Below are 17,354 nucleotides of genomic sequence, written 5' to 3' on the forward strand. Positions count from 1 at the left end.
TTGGTATTGGAGTTGATTACGACACTGTTCTCTAGGCATTGAAGCTCACAGCTTGTTTGGGAGCAAGTCATCATCAACGCCCAGCAAATGGAAGCGGCCGTCTCACGTCATCATCATAGTCGTGGCGGTATAGCTTAGACCCCCAGACCCCTTCGCATCACTCATCAGTGGCTGGCCGCCCCCTGCTTCTTCTCTGCAAGCCCTTTTTTTTAATCCCCGTGGTTCCCCCCTCTTATTCTATTTTGCCTCCCCTCTCTGCTCTGTTTTTTTTTTTTTTTGCGAGTTTAGCTGGAACACGGGCGAAACAATTCCAGCGATAAGAGCGTCGTTAGCGAAACGAAGCTGCTACGAGATATACGAAAATTTACCGAGATACGATATTTTACGATTGAAAAGGACGATAAGGTGATAGAGTGCCATCTTTTGAGTGGCTAGCTATCTGGAGCTCAATCGATATCGTGGCGTACCTTGCAGCTGAAACATCAACAAACCCGATACGAGACCCGAGATCTATCAAGCCACGATGTTGAAAAAGAAGGAAACCCTCACCATCATCACGCCCATCCCGGGTTTCATCCCGCGACAGCTCGCCATCGATCTTCTTCACTCCCACGGCGAGATCATTACCCTCAACCCCCTCGTCCTGTCGCACAAGCCCATTCCCGCCCCTCGCCATGCTGCCGCCGACGAGTACTACAGCACCTGGTACGAGATCACAGAGCGCATCCAGTACATCCCCGGCCTGGGAAAGATAGGCTCCGGAAAGCTCACGTTCAATGGATGTTTTCACGATATGCCGTGGGGTATGCAGTCGCATATTTATATCCCGCTCGGTATCGACATGAGGAACAAGTACCGCATTATGGGGAACCAGCCGGGCATTGAACCGCCGGAGCAGCCTGAGCTTGGACTTGAACAGCTTGGTGCGCCGAAGGAGGGGCTTTATCTTCGCACTGATGTCGAGCTCAAGTGCAATATTACCCTGATGGGTTTCGTCAAGGCGGAGTCGAGAAAGGCTAGTGTTGATATGGTTAACCGTATGGTTAAGAAGGCGGAGTTGCTTGATGCTGGTCTTTTAAAGGCGATGTTTGAGGATGGAAAGCTCAAGACTTATAATCCTAATGATCGATCGGAGGCGAATCAGGCGAAACAACATGCTTTGAGACAGCAGACTATGCAAGAGGGTCAGTTCGCTGCTGCTGCTCCTCCTGGACCTGGACCTGGACCCATGAGCCCAGGTCCTTCTTACGCTCAGCCCTACGCATATGCTCAACAGCAACAACAACATCTCCAACCCCAACCTTCACCAACATACCCCTACGCCCGTCCCGACGCCACCAACTCCCAATATCCGCAAAGCCCATATGGCTACCACCCAGGCCAAACACCTCCCCCACACACCCAATACCAACAACAAGCACCGCCCGTGCCACCAAAAACCAACATCCAGAGCTTCCCCATGGAACTCCCCGGCGATTACTACCATCCACAGCAATCACCAAACCTGCAACAACAGCCTAGTCCTGGACATCCACCCAGCAACTATCGCAATTCTACGGGGTCGTATGACCCGCGATGGTCGCAGTCTAGTCCTTCGGCTGCTGACTCGCATCGCGCGAGTATGTATTCGCAGCATTCGGCGGGATATCCCTCGCCGGCGCCGGCGCAGCAGAGTTTTGCGGCGGAGTTACCGTCGCATAATGAGACGTCGGAGGAGCATAGACATTGAGGGATGGAAAAAAGTAGCCGGTCATTTTAGTGATGATACATGGGATAGGCGTTTCGATTGGGATGGATACCTTTTGCTAGTGAGTCAGCAATGAGTAGTAGAGAATATTTTTGGAAAGAACAAAGTTGTGTATTTGAGTCTGTTGATGCTGAGGGTGTTGATGATACCCTTTTGGATAATAAGAGAAATTGCGATTGACACAATGGCTTGTGTGAGGTTGACAGGTGATAAGTCTCAATGTCTCCTCCATTCAAATGGCTCCCATGGAAAACATGAAGAAGTCAAGTAAAAAGGATGCAGCTTCCATTACGATTCCAAACTCTTGCTGTACCGCTAGTTTAACATTCTCGGATAGTTTTGCGAAATCCGGCATTCGGGTTGTTGCCGGCGAGATAATTCTCAGCCCTACGGACGGAGTTCACCACTGTGGACTTTGGTGGAGTCGGGATTCAACAACATTCTTCGGCGACTTTGCACATCAGAACCAGGGGATTAAGAATGAATTTGTCAGTGATAATGAATCGTAGAGAACAATAGATTTGTAAGAGGGATTGATGCATCGCCGGGGAGGGTTTGAGTTGTTGATATAAGAAGCATCACCTAACCCAAGGAGATGATCAAGACTCAGAGCTTCCCCTTCTACTACCAATCCAACAACTTCCCTTAAGCTTCAGCCCATCCTTTGGTTCCAAATTGCCTCCTATTAGACAGCCCAAAGTGGAGCCTTTACCGCCCGGTATCGACCTCACCAACAAAACAGCCATCGTCACAGGCGCAACAGCAGGCATTGGCCTCGAACTCTCCCGCCAACTCCTCCATCTCAATCTATCGACCCTAATCCTTGCGGTTCGAAATGTCTCCAAAGGCGAAGAAGTCAAAAAGGCACTTTCGGCTATCAACCCTAAAGCTGTTGTCAAAGTGATGAAGCTTGACACTGCCGACTACACCAGTGTGAAGGCTTTCGCTGAGATGTTTAAGAGTAAGCATGGGAAACTTCACTTACTTATGTTGAACGCTGGAATAAGTGATATAAATTTTGAGCTTGCGCCTACGGGGCATGAAAAGAACTTTCAGGTTAATTACTTGTCTAATGTTCTCTTGACATTGCTTCTTCTGCCTATCCTTGAACATACCGCTGAGATTGAGGGAGCACCTACGCGCATTACATGGACAGGAAGTCGCATGCATTTGCAAACAAGCCTCGCCAACAAAGTCCCCCTCAAGAAAGATGAAGGCATATTCGAACATTTCGACGCACCGGGTGTCATCCCCCCTCTCACCCGCTACGGCGACACAAAGCTCCTCGTTCTTCTCTTCCAACACGAACTCGCCTTTCGCTACCCTCCAAAGAAAGTTATAATCAACCACTTCTGCCCCGGTATGGTCGATACGTCTCTGACAGATATTCTTCCTGTTTATATCCGTCTGCCAGCGCTGATGCTTAAAGCTCTGCGTGCGAGATCGGTTGACAAGGCAGGGTGGATCGGATTACATGCTGCGCTTGTGGTGGGCGACGAAACGCATGGACAGTTGCTGGGGGATAAGGAGATTGCGGATTTGGGTGATTTTGTACCGTCGGAGGAGGGGATGCGGATTAGGAAGTTGTTGTGGGAGGAGGCCGTTGGGGAGATGAGAGGGTTGACCCAGGTGCCTTCATGGATGGAGTGATCTGCACTTTGCATTTACCTCCCTTACAAGACCATCGCATCTTACACTTTGCATGCACGTTTCTGTTCTAAAGAGTTTTGACTTGGTGTATGTAGATATGCTGAAAGAGAACGTTTGTTGATGGCGATCATGAGAGGAAGATGGTCCTTAGGGGGCAAGAAAATATAAGACCAAAGTTTAGGGTGGGAGAATAAACCTCTTAAAAGATATCCTGAACTAGGCCTTAATTTATACTAGGTTACCTAAATCTTTTTATCATTTAAGCTTAAGGTCCTGAGTTATATATCCCCCCTTAGGCACCAAATACCACCCCAGTCGCTTGAAGTGCGAAGCTCGGAAAGAGATAACCTCAAGATCCTTAGGCTACTAGGACGGGTGATAGGTAGGCAAGGGCACGATAGTTATTCTTTCCACTTCTTGATCTTCTGTAAACCACCTACTTCTCCGCATGCATCAAGCCAAACTTCCTTCATCATCACCATTTACTTCTAGGCACAATCCAAAATGTCCAACAACGCAGAATCGAATAACATCAATAATTCCTTACGCTTACACAGCGTCTCCTTGGACAGCATCAAGCCAGACCCTGCCAAATTTCCCAGGCATCGCCTCGACCGACACGGCGTAGTCTACTGCTGGACCGACGACGACAAAGAAGAGTTTCAAACGAGACTTTTGCACCGATATCCAAACCCGGTAAGACTTCCCTAAACATAGACTAAATGGCACAAGTATTTTCATCATTTAGGGTCAAATTTTAGCCAAGTTTTCTTGCCTTCCCCTGGGGCGGGGCAATGTCATGTTAGAGAGCAACTGGACTAACAGTCACAGGCCGATAGCGTCCTTGATCCCATCACCATCCACAGAGAATCCCACTACCAAGAGCCTCCCTACATTCCAGGAGAGTATAGAAGGGTTCCATTCTTGCAAAAGCACCCCGCTCACCCGTTTGCGGTCGTATTACAGGCCATGAAGGCTTCAAATCCGAACTGGAGATGTGATAATGTCGACATCATGGTCCAAAGCGATCTTCTAAACTTGATCTTCTCGTGGATGCGGGGTGATGACACCTCGAGCCTTGCGATTGATGCGTCGCTGGTCAAAAACACGCTCTTCCTTACACTCTTTGAGGACCAGGAGTCATCCCCCGGCAATGAGGAAGATGAACCTTCAGATACTACCTTCATGCCGTCACCTACCAGCGTCGGACAACATCATATCATGTGTTACCCATTCGGAGGCCTCAAATTACTCGTCACCACGCCCGGCCATATTATCCACTCCGCCCACTGGGAAGGCGAAGTATGCTTCACCCGAATACTGCCGACCAAGGATGGGGAGCCTGATTGGGATCAGGTCCTCCCACTGTTATGGTTCAGCGGAACACACACGGGTGTATCTGGCTCTGTCTCCGACGGAGTCTTCAAAGAAGAGAGACAGTGGTATGTAAGCTCGAAGATAACACTATGGAGGCAGCAGGCCGATACGAAAAAGTATATGAGGGTGATGGTCTGGATCCTCCGGCACATACATATAATCACTATGGGGCGGCTGACCAGGTCATGTTCGATTCGCTTTGAGGGCACTGGTAGTCACAAAAAGTTACAGATCAATGCTGCGTCGTGGGTACAACAGTTGCCTCTTTTGTTTGGGGAGTTGTGGGAGGAGCCATAGCGATTTTAAGAGCAGTATCAATGAGAATTTGCACCCATATTGCTATGTGTCTGTCTAGAAGTAAATGTGAAGTGATAGAGATATTTATTTAGATTATAGGACAAAGATTAATCCTTATTTCATATTAAGTAGTAAATTTTTAGAAAAGGTAAGTTAAATTTAGAGAAAATTTATTAATATCTTTTAGGAGTTATAATAAAGTCAGCAAAAGTTATCCTAAGCTTAGGCTATATTACCCAAGTCTTTGTGTTATTTAGGATCAAGGTCCTGTGTTTTCTTTCCTCCCCTAGCCTATCTCAGGCTCGAAACCTTTCTCACTCTCACGCGGAAGCCCCAGCAAAATCGCATGACCATATAACTTCCCCGGTCGTTAGTTATACGCACCCGAGGAAAATCGTCTGGCCTAGAATTCAATAGGCTAGTGTCACACGGAGGTTATTTTCCAGGGTCTGGGGTCTTCAGCTGTGTTGAGGTTGACGAATTGAGTCCCTATTGGTCCGGACATGAGCATGCATCTAGTAGTCTCCTCGCTTACGGGTTTGTTGGTGATGTTGCTGTTGGCTTTGCATTTTATGACCCTGGGGCTCGGGCCAGCGCATTCAATATTGGGATCTTTGTGGAATAGCTTAAAATCAAGAAAAAATGATCTGGTTTTTTCGGTGTATATAAGTTGGGCTCACTAAATATGAGTGTTTCTTATTTTCTGTGTTTGTTATCCTGTTTTAGCTGGTAAAATGATTGCCCTCAAGTCCATCCTTTTTCTCATCGCCTTTGGCACAGAGGCCCTCGGTGCGACAACCGAAGTCATCTGCCAAAGCCAATATGGCACGAAGAGTATCGCTTCGAATAAAGTCCCAAAGGCTACTTTGACTGTGATGAACCAGATCACGGTTATTAAGAAGGTCATTCGAAAAGTCAACGTTGTGGTGGTGCCCAGGGCAAAGACTACCACTGAGACGGAGACGGAGATTCAGGTGACTACGACATATGCTGATACGGATGTCGAGACTGCTACTGAGACCGAGACTGGTGAGTGCATGGAAGATCAAACAAGTGATTCAGTGGGGCTGATTGTTTAGATATACAAACCATGAATCGGGTTATGCTGCTCGCGCGAACTTCGACATCGGTAACTTCAACAACCACGACCAAGTACACCACCGCCACAATCGCCGCACCATCTGGCTTCGTCCCCATCAAAGAAGTCCAAGGCTACGTCGCCAGAGTCAAGGCCCGAGGTCCCGTGCCAAGAGCTACAACCGCATATCTCCAGCGCATCGACTGCACCAAGAAGATTCCCTCCACTACGACCAAGACTATAACCACCACTGTCAAGGGAGCGCGAATCACCCTCAAGCCCAAGACTGTTACGAAGAAGACTACGAGTATCTTTGTCATCACGGTAACGGAGTATGGACCGCAGGTTACGGAGACGGAGACTGAGACTTTTACTGCGTTGAGGGTTAATCTTGCTCAGAGGACTCAGACCCAGACAATTCCCGAGACCGGTAAATTCGCCACCATACTCTGTAGTAGTCATGCTAATAAGTCTAGTCACCGTTGAATCCATCGTCCCAGCCGATCCATCCTACGCCGCCTGCTCCGCCAACAATCTCGCCAGCACGGCCAACGGCGGCAAGAGAATTGCCGACTTTAGCGCTTGGAAAGAATATAAAACCATTTCTGTCTCTGGCCTCAAGAGCGCTTATTCGTGCTGTGTCGAGTGTCAGAAGAAGCAGAACTGCTTGATGAGTCGCTCAAGTGCGGGTGGTGCAACGTGCTGGCTGTACTTGACGCCTAGTGATGATGCTTGTTCGGCGCAGGTTAACTGGTTGACGTATCGCACTGATAATGGTGCTAGTGTGGAGTGGACTTATAGCAATGGACCTTGTGGGAGGGCTGTTAATGGGCGGGAGTCATCTTGATCATCGAATTTGAGCTTTTGCTTCGAGGTCATATTGAAGGGGACACTACAACAAACGAGTGGCGCGAAATAGAATATACATTATATAAACAAGTGACTAATATTAGAATGAAACCATGATATCGGCTCGTCGTAACACCATCACATCCATTGGGGTGCTGCCACTACTCAATCAGAACCTGCTTCTCCTTCTTCAGACTCTCAACAAAACTGATCGACACATTGAGAGTCTGAGCGACAACATCAGGAGGAGTCAAAGCAAGCCACTGAGTCAAAGAAATATCCGCAACACGATCAGATTTGTAGACTTCAATCCAGATAAGATCCTCATCCTCAGAGGTATTCTCAATGTAGTGTCTATCACATATCAGCATCATCTTTACACACACGGACTAGAAAACTTACCCAGAGTTATCAGGAAACGCAGCAGTGTCACCCGCCGAAAAGTCAAAAGTCCTCGCCGCTGCATTCCCGATAAAAACCGTCGCCCTCGCCTTACCCTGATGGAAATACAACCACTCCTCCGCATTAGGATGCCAATGCAACTCCCTCAACCCACCCGGCTTAAGCGTAACAAACGTTGCAGCAAGAGTCTTGGACGCAGGGAAGTTTGTCGAGTCGATCTTCCAGAAGTTACCGCCCGTGCCGCCTATCTTTTCAGGATCGTGCTGGAATGTGCGATACACGAAGGAGCTGTTTCCTGAGAGTTTGCCGGCTGGCCCGTCGGTTACGTTGCGCGCGGTTGGTGTGCCGGGGAGGATGTAGGGGTTGGGGGCTGTTACGTTTTCGAAGACTGAGGCGTTGACGCCGAAGTTTTTGGCGAGGATGGATTTGGGGGTGTGGTTGATCCAGTCGTCGACCATGAAGGTGGTGCTGCGTTGGGTTAGTGGTGTTGTGGAATGAGTTTAGAGGTGCTTACCCGATCTTGTCAAAGTCGGCTTCATCGAATACTAGGAGGTACTCGTTCTCATCGGCGAGACCTTGGACAGTATGGGCTGCGCCCTTGGGGAAGTACCAGATGTCACCGTAGTTGAGGACTTCTTCCTGATATCTCCCGAACTCATCAACAGCAGAGATGAGGACGGAGCCATTGTACACAATGCCCCATTCAGCCTGTCAAGTCAGTATTTGGTGATTGAGACGGAAGTGTTTGACTTACGACTTTATGCCAGTGGAGTTCTCGGATAGCTCCCTTGACGAGATGCTGCTGAGCACCAGAGATGTCATGGCTGGAGGGCAGATCTTGGATGACCTGTTCACGAACCCAGCCGCCCTTTAATAGACGGGTCTTGGAGTCGGAGAAGCTCCATTTGAGGTTGGGAACAACGCCGTTGTCAGTGGGTTGCTGACCCAGGTTGTCTGGGTTTTGGAGGTCAAGTTCCTTGTTTGTACCGCCTGTCACTGTGTAAGTATGTGATGATAGTAAGAGGGTATTGGGTGTTTGCAGCTTACCTAGAAGAACAGCACCTTTTCCCTTTCCATCATAGGGTTGGCCTTTGTCAAAGCCGGGTTGTTGAGTGTCCTTGGGAGCAGCAGCAACAATGTTCGACCCAAGGCACAGAGCCAGGGCAGAAGAAAAGAGTGATGCACCCTTCATGACAGCGATCAAACTGGTACGCAAGAACGAACAAGCCGAAGAAGGGGAGTGATGAGAGGATGGATGAAGAAGGTGGAAGGATGAGGACTTCTGTCTCGCCGGCGACGTCTTATACCCTCAACACCACAAGCTCCATCACGACATCATGCATACAACACATCCAACTAGCTGGGAAATTACGAGAGACGTAGCTGAATGGCAATCACACCCTGGACACTTACACAAATGACACTATGACAAGTCGTGCTGTCTGAAAGAAACAATGATCGGCATAGCTGCATGAAGCTATCAAGGAAATTGCAGTACGAATTCTGGGTGTGGATGGCGTTTGCTTACCCTGAACACGACCATTTCGTAGACACAAGATATCGGATAATTGCCCTGATATGACTGTAATTATACATTCTGATATCGCATCTCAATAGATCATTAAATGTCATGAATGTTATGAGTGAATAAATTTTGTAAGTAATTTCTCATTCAAAACTTCAGTTGCCTTCGGAACAATGCCTTTTCTTGGTTCAGTGTAACCCTCTACCGTACACACCCAGCGCGGTACTGATGATCGACACTCCGCCTGCCAAGACGGATATAAGCGCGATGGCGAGCAAGGATTAATGTAGATCTGGGGTTGACGACATAATTAGTGGATTTAACGCCATCGATCCGCCGGGGTTTAGTGCGGCTCAACGTGGGTTTGGACGAACCAGGGCCCCACGCTATAAGCATACATTTATGGTAATTCATAGTGTTGCATTGCCGCTCCGCATGTTCCTTTATCTCAGACCCAACGACTTTAGGAGCGCATATTCTCAGCAGTGCATTTTTTTTTAAAGTTGCACGGAAGGTCGAGATACTTTGGCACAATGTTTATTCTGCAGTACCTGGGTTTCGCAACTCGGTATGGCTCGCTGCGGCCCCTCGGCGTGGATGCTCGCAGCCTTACAAGGATCATACTCGCAATCCAGACTAACAAGACGTCTTCCCGGACTGTCAAAGCACTCTGAAGATCTCTCACGGATCCAGCCTAGCGAGAAAACAAACGTATAAGTCATTTCCTGAAAGAGATATTTAGTCTGTTACCCCCACCGGTATTTCCAACTGCCGGGGAGTCGTGTCAGGGGTAGCTGAGTGCGCCCGAGCTAATGGGTCAAGGCTAATGTTCGTGGCCTTACGGATGGAGTAATTACGCACTATGACATTGTGAATGCAAGGCTGTCTCAGTGGGAATGGTTAATACCACGCGATAGTGATGCCATTCGTTAGAGGTGTTGATCCAAATATCCCGGATATGTGGGATAAGACTGTGCGGAAACCTTATCCGCGGTAAGCTTGAACTCAATGGGTGTAACGAGATGTAACAGATTGCCAAACCCATCTAAACATCGCCTGTAAGAAGAAGAACAGAATCTGTACCGACTGAAGTTCTTCCTCTGATGTTCGTTGGTGCGCGATGCCGTCCGTAGCTCCAGTGCTAGGAGTAGCTACTCTCCGACCGAAGCCAAACACTCAACCGTAGTTGGCCATGCGGACAGCCCAAAAAAAAGCGTGATAAAGTGCTTTAGTCCATGCATGTCTCAGCTCGAGGTAACCCAGAGAGAACGCGATGCTCCCAACAGGGTAAATGAGTGACGCTACTCTGCCAGATTGACAACCATCAGGGGCATCACCGACAACCCACCACTCCCATCCCACGGACGATCGGGAGGTCGGTAATTCAGTCCCCCAAGTCCGAGAGTATGGATTAATGAATTCTGGCTAGATTTGTGCAGATCAGTCCTGTAGTCACCGGGTAGTTCAGTTCCGCTCTGTGTTTGTATGTCCTCCTTGCCAGCACATCAACCAAGCTAGACAAGAGCAGTCAAGACTGAGGAGCAAATCGTCCAGAGAAGGAAATTATGATAGCCATGACAGAAGAAAAGTCATCATGAGGTTCGATTGTGTCTTTATGAGGCTTGATGATACAATCTTCGAGAGTGACGCCGAAGAAGGAGATGGAGAGCTGGAATCAGGAGATCAGTGAGAGGAATAGAAGAGAACAAGAAAACGTTGTGAAGGAGACAGAATCTGGGTATATAACACCAAGAAACTCCCTCAAACCTTCTCATCACCATCTCACACCATCAACTTGCTCACTTCCCATCATCCACTGAGCTCCTTTACAATGCCCTCTCTCATCTCCATCACGGCCCTTCTAGGTGCCTTGGCCTCCCAGGTCTCAGCATCGCCCGCCAACATCGCCAAAAGAGGACTCAGTCTTCCTCCTCTGATCCCCAAGATCCCAGGTGTAACTGAGCCTCTTGCTGACAACGCTCCTCCCCTGCCTATTCTCCAACTTCCCACTCCTCCGTTGGATAGCCCCCCTTTCAAGGTCTCCAATATCAAACCCAAGAAGATTGGATACTTCTGGACTGGTGCTGGTGATAACAAGCATGCTGATTTCTTGGTGACTGCTAGTCTTGATGATGTAAGTTCGCTGAGTCTACGATAGGAAGGGAGTGTGCTAACAGACTAGGACACCTTTGGTGAAATTATCGACATCACTGATGTCAACACCAGCGGTAACTCGCCTCACCATCTAGGCAGCTCCCTTGATGGCAAGACTCTCGTCGGAGGCGGTCTTCTGTCACTTCTCAAGACTCAAGACACTGCCTTCTACTTCGACACGTCGGACCCATACCATCCCAAGTTCGACCACAGCAACCGCGGTATTCTCGGCTCCATCGTTGATGAGATCCGCGCCAAGCCCGACGGTGGTTTCTTCATCACCTACATGGGCAGTGCAGTCGGTACATCCCCTGGTCGCTTGATCGAGACTGATGCCAACGGTAACATCATCCACGAGTGGCCTGAGGACGTTGAGGGTACACTCAATATTCTTGGGGAGCAGTTCTCTCCTCATGGATTGAGTGTGGACTTTGACAAGAACATTATTCTTACTTCTGACTTTGTTGTTCCGATAACGATTCTGAAGCCTACTCTTGGTATCAAGAAGGCTGATACTCTTCGCCTTTGGGATCTCAAGTCTCGCAAGATCATCTCTACTATTACTATTCCTAACGTGAGTTACCCGAGGCAAGATGAGAATATAGCTAACAGTCACAGGGCCAAGGTATTCAAGATGTCAAGTTCATCCCCGGTAACAAGGAGAGTGCAGCTCTCGCTACGTAAGTCTCAACACTCAACACTCTTCACCAAATACTAACTCAGTGTTCCTAGTGCTGTCGGACCCGGCCAAGTCTGGATCATCTACCCCTTCCGCAAAGACTCCAAGGGCAACCAAGGTGTCGCCGAGCTCCTCTACGATCTCGGCGACAAAGCCAAGGACTCCCTCGCCATCTACTCCGACATCACCGACGACGGAAAATTCGCCTACTTCACCATCACGCTCGGCAACCACATCGCAGCTCTCGACATCTCTGACCTCGACAACGTCAAGCGTCTTGATGATCCCGATGAGGAGCAGCCCATCATTGGACCTCACTACGTCAAGATCTCTCCTGACAAGAAGAACCTCCTGGTCACTGGCTACTTTGTTCAAGCTGGAGATGTAAGTCGGCATTTCTGTGTTCTTTGATGGGTCTGTGCTAATGTTTGTAGATTTCTATCGTCAACACTCCTGGTGATTACAAGGGTCACTGGATTGACATCAACGATGATGGATCGCTTAGCTTCAACCGCACCATTGACTTTGAGAAGATCTTTACCAAGACTCGTGGGGGTGCGCGACCGCATAGTGTTGTCATTTTTGACCTGACTGATCCCGAGAACCCTATCTATTACTAGGGAGAGCTATGACCTTGTGGCTGTCGAGTGGTTATTCAGAGTGGTATGGTCTATTGAGCTTGATGAATTTCGGTTGGATGATGGACTGGATGTTTGTCGCTTTCGTACCTCTATGAGGCCTTCATTCAGGGATATACTGTGGCGCTTCCCTACGTACTTACATACACTTCACAATTGAGTCTCTGATTTGGTACTTAATTTACTCATCCGTTGGACCGCCCTGACCTTTACTCTGTAGACCCTGGATCGAATGCGGGCATGCCTTGGGCCACTATTCCCCCCTACACCTCCACTGTAAGGCAGTGGAGACGTTGACCATTTACAGCCATGAATAGGCGTGGACGGCCGCAAGAATAGGCCATGATCAGCACACCTCAGCCCCCCGCCAGGGCTTTTGAGTAAGTGCAGCCAACAAGTTGCAGGGATAAGAATTTTGGCCGTCAGTGGATGTTTCACGAAGGATCCAATGCGTGACGTGCTGTTTGTCTTAAGCGCTCACCTCCCTGCTAGGCTCGTCACTCATTCAACCATTTCTTGTCTCTTTTCTGAGTAGCCAATTTGACAATCATCTTACAACAATATGTCTACTTCAAGTCCTCGACAAGCAGCATCTCTAGAGACACTGCCTCCAGAGATTTTAATTCCCATCGTAACACGCCTTCCAGGGCTCGACATTCTCTGGGACCTGATCACGGCATCCCCTCACGTCTGGCGTCTCTTCAGCGACCATGCCATCACCATCGTCGAATGCATCCTCTCAGGTCCCAATGCAGTAATACCACCCGAGATTGCAGAGCTCATACGCGCTGCCATACTCGTGCGCACTCGAGCAGTTCCTTTTGAGAGCCTGAATGAATTCCAGGGCCGGTTCTTACGCAAAGTCGGGCGCAAGTGGAAGGGCAGCGACATGGAAGCCCCTCCTAGACCGTCCCCAGATGAAAAGCTGAGCCCTGGATGCTTGTCGACTGCCATGCCCTCTGTCGAGGTTCTTCGATCGGTTGTCGCAACCGCTCATCAGATATCTGCCCTTTCGCAAGCATGCTTGACCTCGTTCCTTGATCGGGTGAGAGATCCTGGCTTCAGACCTTTGCACCTTGGCAATCCTGAAGACCGGTACGATCGTCATCATAGACGAGGGCCAAATGGTCAATACATCGAAGCCTGGGATCAGGTCTTTGCCGGGGAACCGGTGAGTGTGGTTGATGTAGGTCAGCCCACGTGGGTAGAAGAGATGCGAGTCGTGCGAGCTCTATGGTACATTCAGCTCGTGGGTGAAATGCGTCGCCAGATGGGCAGTCTAGAGTGGCCAGCTCAGGATATCGAGGGTCTGAAAGAAATGAATCCCGGCGATGACCGCCATAACCTTGGAAGCCCATACCCTCTGTCTCCCGAAGAAGTCAGGTCTGTCATGGGATATCTGGCAACCCTTGGGGAGGCGAAGCAAGATTTATTCTACCGACTACCCCGTCCTCCTCGTTGTGAGAGATGGACTACAGCTTTGCCCATTCGAGGTGAGCGATACATGGAAATCGCGGGATACCGGGAGGATGGCCGCCCTATCAAGCGGAGCAAGTTTACTGAAGATCGGCTTTGGGGCCGGACCCCGGTGGCACTGGATGGAGACGCCCCTGGAATGTCAATCTTTGAATGCTTGGCCAACCCCCCCTCTCACCCTATCAGCGCATCTCCCCTGGAGGGTATAAAGTTCGACTCGTTCCGCCCGTTCGGTCTCGCAATCTGGGATGCGTGGAGGATGTATCATTTGGGCCTACACTCCTCAATACTCGAAGGCCAACGACGCTTGCCCCATGATGCCTTTTATTTCTTCGCTTGGGAGAGTATTCTTCCTTCTGATGAGGTTGCAAGTGTCAAGTCCAATCTTCGGGCAAGGAAGAAACGTGTGTCTGAAGAGCGACAGGCGCCGTGAGGAGAGAGAGAAGTGTTGGGTATTCAATATCAAGCTGTGAACATAGATAAAACGATTCGGGAACTTGTATGGTTCAGATACTTGTTCAATACTACTAGGAATTATAAATCTTGGAAAGCCGGGCGTGCCAAGGACGTAAAAAAAAAAAAGCTTTATCCTATTCTGTTCTTGGACCCGGAACACGATATGCTATATACTGAGTAAACTGACCTGTCCTAAGATTCTATTCTAAACTATGAGCAGGGTACTTCAGCAGACGACAGAATATCCTAAATATTATCCCTCTTGGCTTACAGTTCCTCATGGAGATGTGTCCATCAAGCTCGAGAAGCGTCAACGATATGAAACAAAAGCATGACATGCCATTCCTCTTGTTCACGGCCGACCTCAGCACCAGTAACCTCAAAATTACCCTCAGGAACAAATACCTCGACTTTGTTAATAACTCTTGCCCCTCCAAGTCGATTCTTGTGATTGATCAACATGAAAGCTGCTCCTGATCCATTGGGGCTACCCAGGATGGCGTAAAGCTCCTTGGGATCCTTTTGATGGGTGATGACTATTCTTTTCTTCCATGGTCCCAGGGACTTCTTCTTGTGGTCTCGCTCATATTTGTTGAGAATGGCCTGGAATACGATCTTGAGTGTGGCGCGGTTCACAATCTGGGCGCGGATGATGTATTTAAGATCTTGGACATCCCCGCCCGATTCAGAGCAGACTCTGTCCTATCGCCCAAGTTAGAATAACATCTGACTATATTGGCTTTTGCATTTCTTACCCACTGCATCCAAACAGCATCGCTCCACTGGTATCAGAGGTTAACAACCACAAAGCACAAGGACCCAATTCTTACCTGTTGTATATGGGTGAGAGCTGTTTTCTCCTTATCTATTGGGGGTGATTGTTCCGCGGCATATTTCACCCCGACGTTATGGTCGGCAATGATGACGCCAGGGTTCAGAGAAAAGGAACTCGCAAAGTTTGCCCCGGTAGGCTGTTACGCGTCAGCATCCATTCCCTCTTGAGATTGACAAGGTTCTTCTGCATCAAGTTGCACACTTGACCTACCTCGATTGCTTTCACTTCAGCTTCGTTTAGGTCTAGAGAACCATCGAGAAATCCGGCGGGATCAGAGTACCAATCACCCCCTCCAAAATTCACCCAGTTATAGTGGTACAAGCTGGTAGGGGCTCCGATACCCTTCAACGCCTCGTTCAAACGATCTCCAAATGTTGGATTTTGGTTTGCAAGTTTATTCCAGCCTTCATAGTCCTCTAAGCCATGTTTCTGGAGATATGAAGGCGACTCTGCAGACTTTCCGTTCTTGGTCTCAAGTGCTGCTTGAGTCGCCTTCATATCACAGTAGAGTGCTTCGCCCTTTCTGAGAGCTTTCTCATACGGATCCGCGGGTGGGTTGTCTTCCCGTTTGGAGACGTGAGCAAGAGAAGGGGAGTAGTAAAAGTCATTATCCAGGGCAACTGCACCAGGATCTGAAGAGGATAATCGGAAGGATGGGATAAACGAGAAACGGAGGAGAAACAGGGAGAAAATAAGGAGGGAGATTGAACTCAAGGTTAGCCTCCATAAGGCACTGCGTTTGGTATGCATCGTGGATAGTTTCATGAGCTTTCAGTGAAATTATAATGAAGATGACATAGGATAATTCCGTCATTTGTCTGGACTGGCAATGAATACATAGTTATAGTCTATTACGAAGATCAACACTAGATATCAACTTGAGCAACCAAACCACCTTACAAGACAGCCTCGAGTCCAGACGGATTCTTGGTGCCAGGGCCGAATTGGCATAATTACCGTAACAGATGGGGGCGGTTGGTTGCGTTGTTTCATTGATCCTACTGCGCCTTACATTGTTGGTTGTACCTTGCCAAAACCAAGTCATGAGGCTTTTTCTACCACTACAAGGAAGGGTCAAAGATAGAGTGGGCGTGTTGTTGGTTGTGATCTTGAGATCTTCAGCGGCGCTTCAAGTGGTGCTGTGATTGGTGGCTGCAAGGATAGAGCCGGGCCGCATCACGGACCCAGGCGTTTCATATACAATGTCGGCAGTTTATTTCCGGTCCGTGAGGTTACACTGGAGGATTTTTTATCCTGTAAGCTTAAAACCAACAGCATCGGAGGTATGCCGCCTTGGGAGTAGAGCCAACAGTATCATATCATCATGTCGTAACAAGGCAGCCTCTTTGCTTGGCCTCCAATCAGAGAAGCACGGCATGACTCTTACAATGGGAATTGGTTCCTGCATGATCCAACTGCAGCCACTTCTTAATTTTTGTTCTCTACCCTGTCCCATGTCTTGGCCCCCAATGCTTGCGTTATTTACCGCAGTCTACCGCGCGGAAGGGTTCAGTATCAACGGTATCATTCGCTGCCACAAGCGCTCTCCTTCTTCAGGGTGAATGCAGCCATTGTCTGACCATGACTGGACTAGCGAGTTGCTAGGAAAAGCTTGAGTATTGAAGGCCATTCTCAGCAAAAGCATACCAGAGCATTCGAATCTTGCTGAGTCCACAGTGATTAAAGCGAATTCTGTCGTGCCACGGCCCTAATTTCGAAATTATTGGAGTTGAATGTTAGGCTATGTTGGTTCAGCGAAGCTGATCCTCGATAATCATCAAAGCGCCTAGTGCGCTCGAATGTGCTGTGGGCATTTCTGACTGGGGCAACTGCACCCAATCTTTGAATGATCCAAATAATTTCGCGGTGTGACCCTCTTGCATGGATATTCTGAGGTATTTCAGAACCAACAGAACCAACAGACCCAGCCTTCAAACTCTAAGTCTTGTGGTGGATGCTATACTCAGTCAACACAAGACGCAGCCGACTTGACCACCAAGGCACACTTGCTCACGATAAGCAATGGATCCAATCAAGAGCTGAACATGACTCACGATCGACAATTTTAGAATCAAAAGAAGAAATCTCCGTCTCATTTCTCCTGCGCCTTTTAATTAGTGGGTTGCGAAATACCCTGGAACCAACAACTGTTCGTCAACAGCACGACTGAAGCGGAAAGATGTCTGCGAGG

At 48.8% G+C, this 17,354-nt stretch overlaps 9 protein-coding genes across 9 annotated transcripts; 7 read left to right on the forward strand and 2 right to left on the reverse strand.

The window, feature by feature from the left end:
* Positions 1-523: 523 nt before the first annotated feature.
* J7337_004854 (uncharacterized protein) lies at positions 524-1,701 on the forward strand (the record flags this gene model as incomplete). Its single annotated transcript, XM_044822542.1, is given in 2 exon segments — positions 524-1,619; positions 1,634-1,701. The coding sequence occupies 2 exon segments, from the start codon at positions 524-526 to the stop codon at positions 1,699-1,701; spliced, it is 1,164 nt and encodes a 387-aa protein (XP_044683875.1).
* Positions 1,702-1,983: 282 nt separating this feature from the next.
* Positions 1,984-3,397, forward strand: J7337_004855 (uncharacterized protein; the record flags this gene model as incomplete). The annotated part of the gene is made up of 2 exons (XM_044822543.1): positions 1,984-2,235; positions 2,441-3,397. The coding sequence occupies 2 exons, from the start codon at positions 1,984-1,986 to the stop codon at positions 3,395-3,397; spliced, it is 1,209 nt and encodes a 402-aa protein (XP_044683876.1).
* A 1,014-nt stretch (positions 3,398-4,411) lies between these two features.
* J7337_004856 (uncharacterized protein) lies at positions 4,412-5,135 on the forward strand (the record flags this gene model as incomplete). The annotated part of the gene is made up of 2 exons (XM_044822544.1): positions 4,412-4,843; positions 5,130-5,135. The coding sequence occupies 2 exons, from the start codon at positions 4,412-4,414 to the stop codon at positions 5,133-5,135; spliced, it is 438 nt and encodes a 145-aa protein (XP_044683877.1).
* Positions 5,136-5,805: 670 nt separating this feature from the next.
* On the forward strand, positions 5,806-6,150 carry J7337_004857 (uncharacterized protein; the record flags this gene model as incomplete). Its single annotated transcript, XM_044822545.1, has 2 exons — positions 5,806-6,100; positions 6,134-6,150. 2 exons carry the CDS (start codon positions 5,806-5,808, stop codon positions 6,148-6,150), a joined length of 312 nt encoding a protein of 103 aa, XP_044683878.1.
* Positions 6,151-6,161: 11 nt separating this feature from the next.
* On the forward strand, positions 6,162-6,996 carry J7337_004858 (uncharacterized protein; the record flags this gene model as incomplete). The annotated part of the gene is made up of 2 exons (XM_044822546.1): positions 6,162-6,579; positions 6,626-6,996. 2 exons carry the CDS (start codon positions 6,162-6,164, stop codon positions 6,994-6,996), a joined length of 789 nt encoding a protein of 262 aa, XP_044683879.1.
* Positions 6,997-7,159: 163 nt separating this feature from the next.
* Positions 7,160-8,592, reverse strand: J7337_004859 (uncharacterized protein; the record flags this gene model as incomplete). The annotated part of the gene is made up of 5 exons (XM_044822547.1): positions 7,160-7,352; positions 7,401-7,868; positions 7,915-8,108; positions 8,155-8,396; positions 8,448-8,592. 5 exons carry the CDS (start codon positions 8,590-8,592, stop codon positions 7,160-7,162), a joined length of 1,242 nt encoding a protein of 413 aa, XP_044683880.1.
* A 2,164-nt stretch (positions 8,593-10,756) lies between these two features.
* On the forward strand, positions 10,757-12,378 carry J7337_004860 (uncharacterized protein; the record flags this gene model as incomplete). The annotated part of the gene is made up of 5 exons (XM_044822548.1): positions 10,757-11,059; positions 11,108-11,653; positions 11,698-11,759; positions 11,812-12,142; positions 12,193-12,378. The coding sequence occupies 5 exons, from the start codon at positions 10,757-10,759 to the stop codon at positions 12,376-12,378; spliced, it is 1,428 nt and encodes a 475-aa protein (XP_044683881.1).
* Positions 12,379-12,958: 580 nt separating this feature from the next.
* J7337_004861 (uncharacterized protein) lies at positions 12,959-14,305 on the forward strand (the record flags this gene model as incomplete). Its single annotated transcript, XM_044822549.1, is given in 2 exon segments — positions 12,959-13,491; positions 13,510-14,305. 2 exon segments carry the CDS (start codon positions 12,959-12,961, stop codon positions 14,303-14,305), a joined length of 1,329 nt encoding a protein of 442 aa, XP_044683882.1.
* A 317-nt stretch (positions 14,306-14,622) lies between these two features.
* On the reverse strand, positions 14,623-15,913 carry J7337_004862 (uncharacterized protein; the record flags this gene model as incomplete). Its single annotated transcript, XM_044822550.1, has 3 exons — positions 14,623-15,030; positions 15,159-15,299; positions 15,374-15,913. 3 exons carry the CDS (start codon positions 15,911-15,913, stop codon positions 14,623-14,625), a joined length of 1,089 nt encoding a protein of 362 aa, XP_044683883.1.
* Between the last annotated feature and the right edge of the window lie 1,441 nt (positions 15,914-17,354).

This window comes from Fusarium musae, chromosome 3, assembly GCF_019915245.1.
Source record: "Fusarium musae strain F31 chromosome 3, whole genome shotgun sequence".
Lineage (NCBI taxonomy): Eukaryota > Fungi > Ascomycota > Sordariomycetes > Hypocreales > Nectriaceae > Fusarium > Fusarium musae.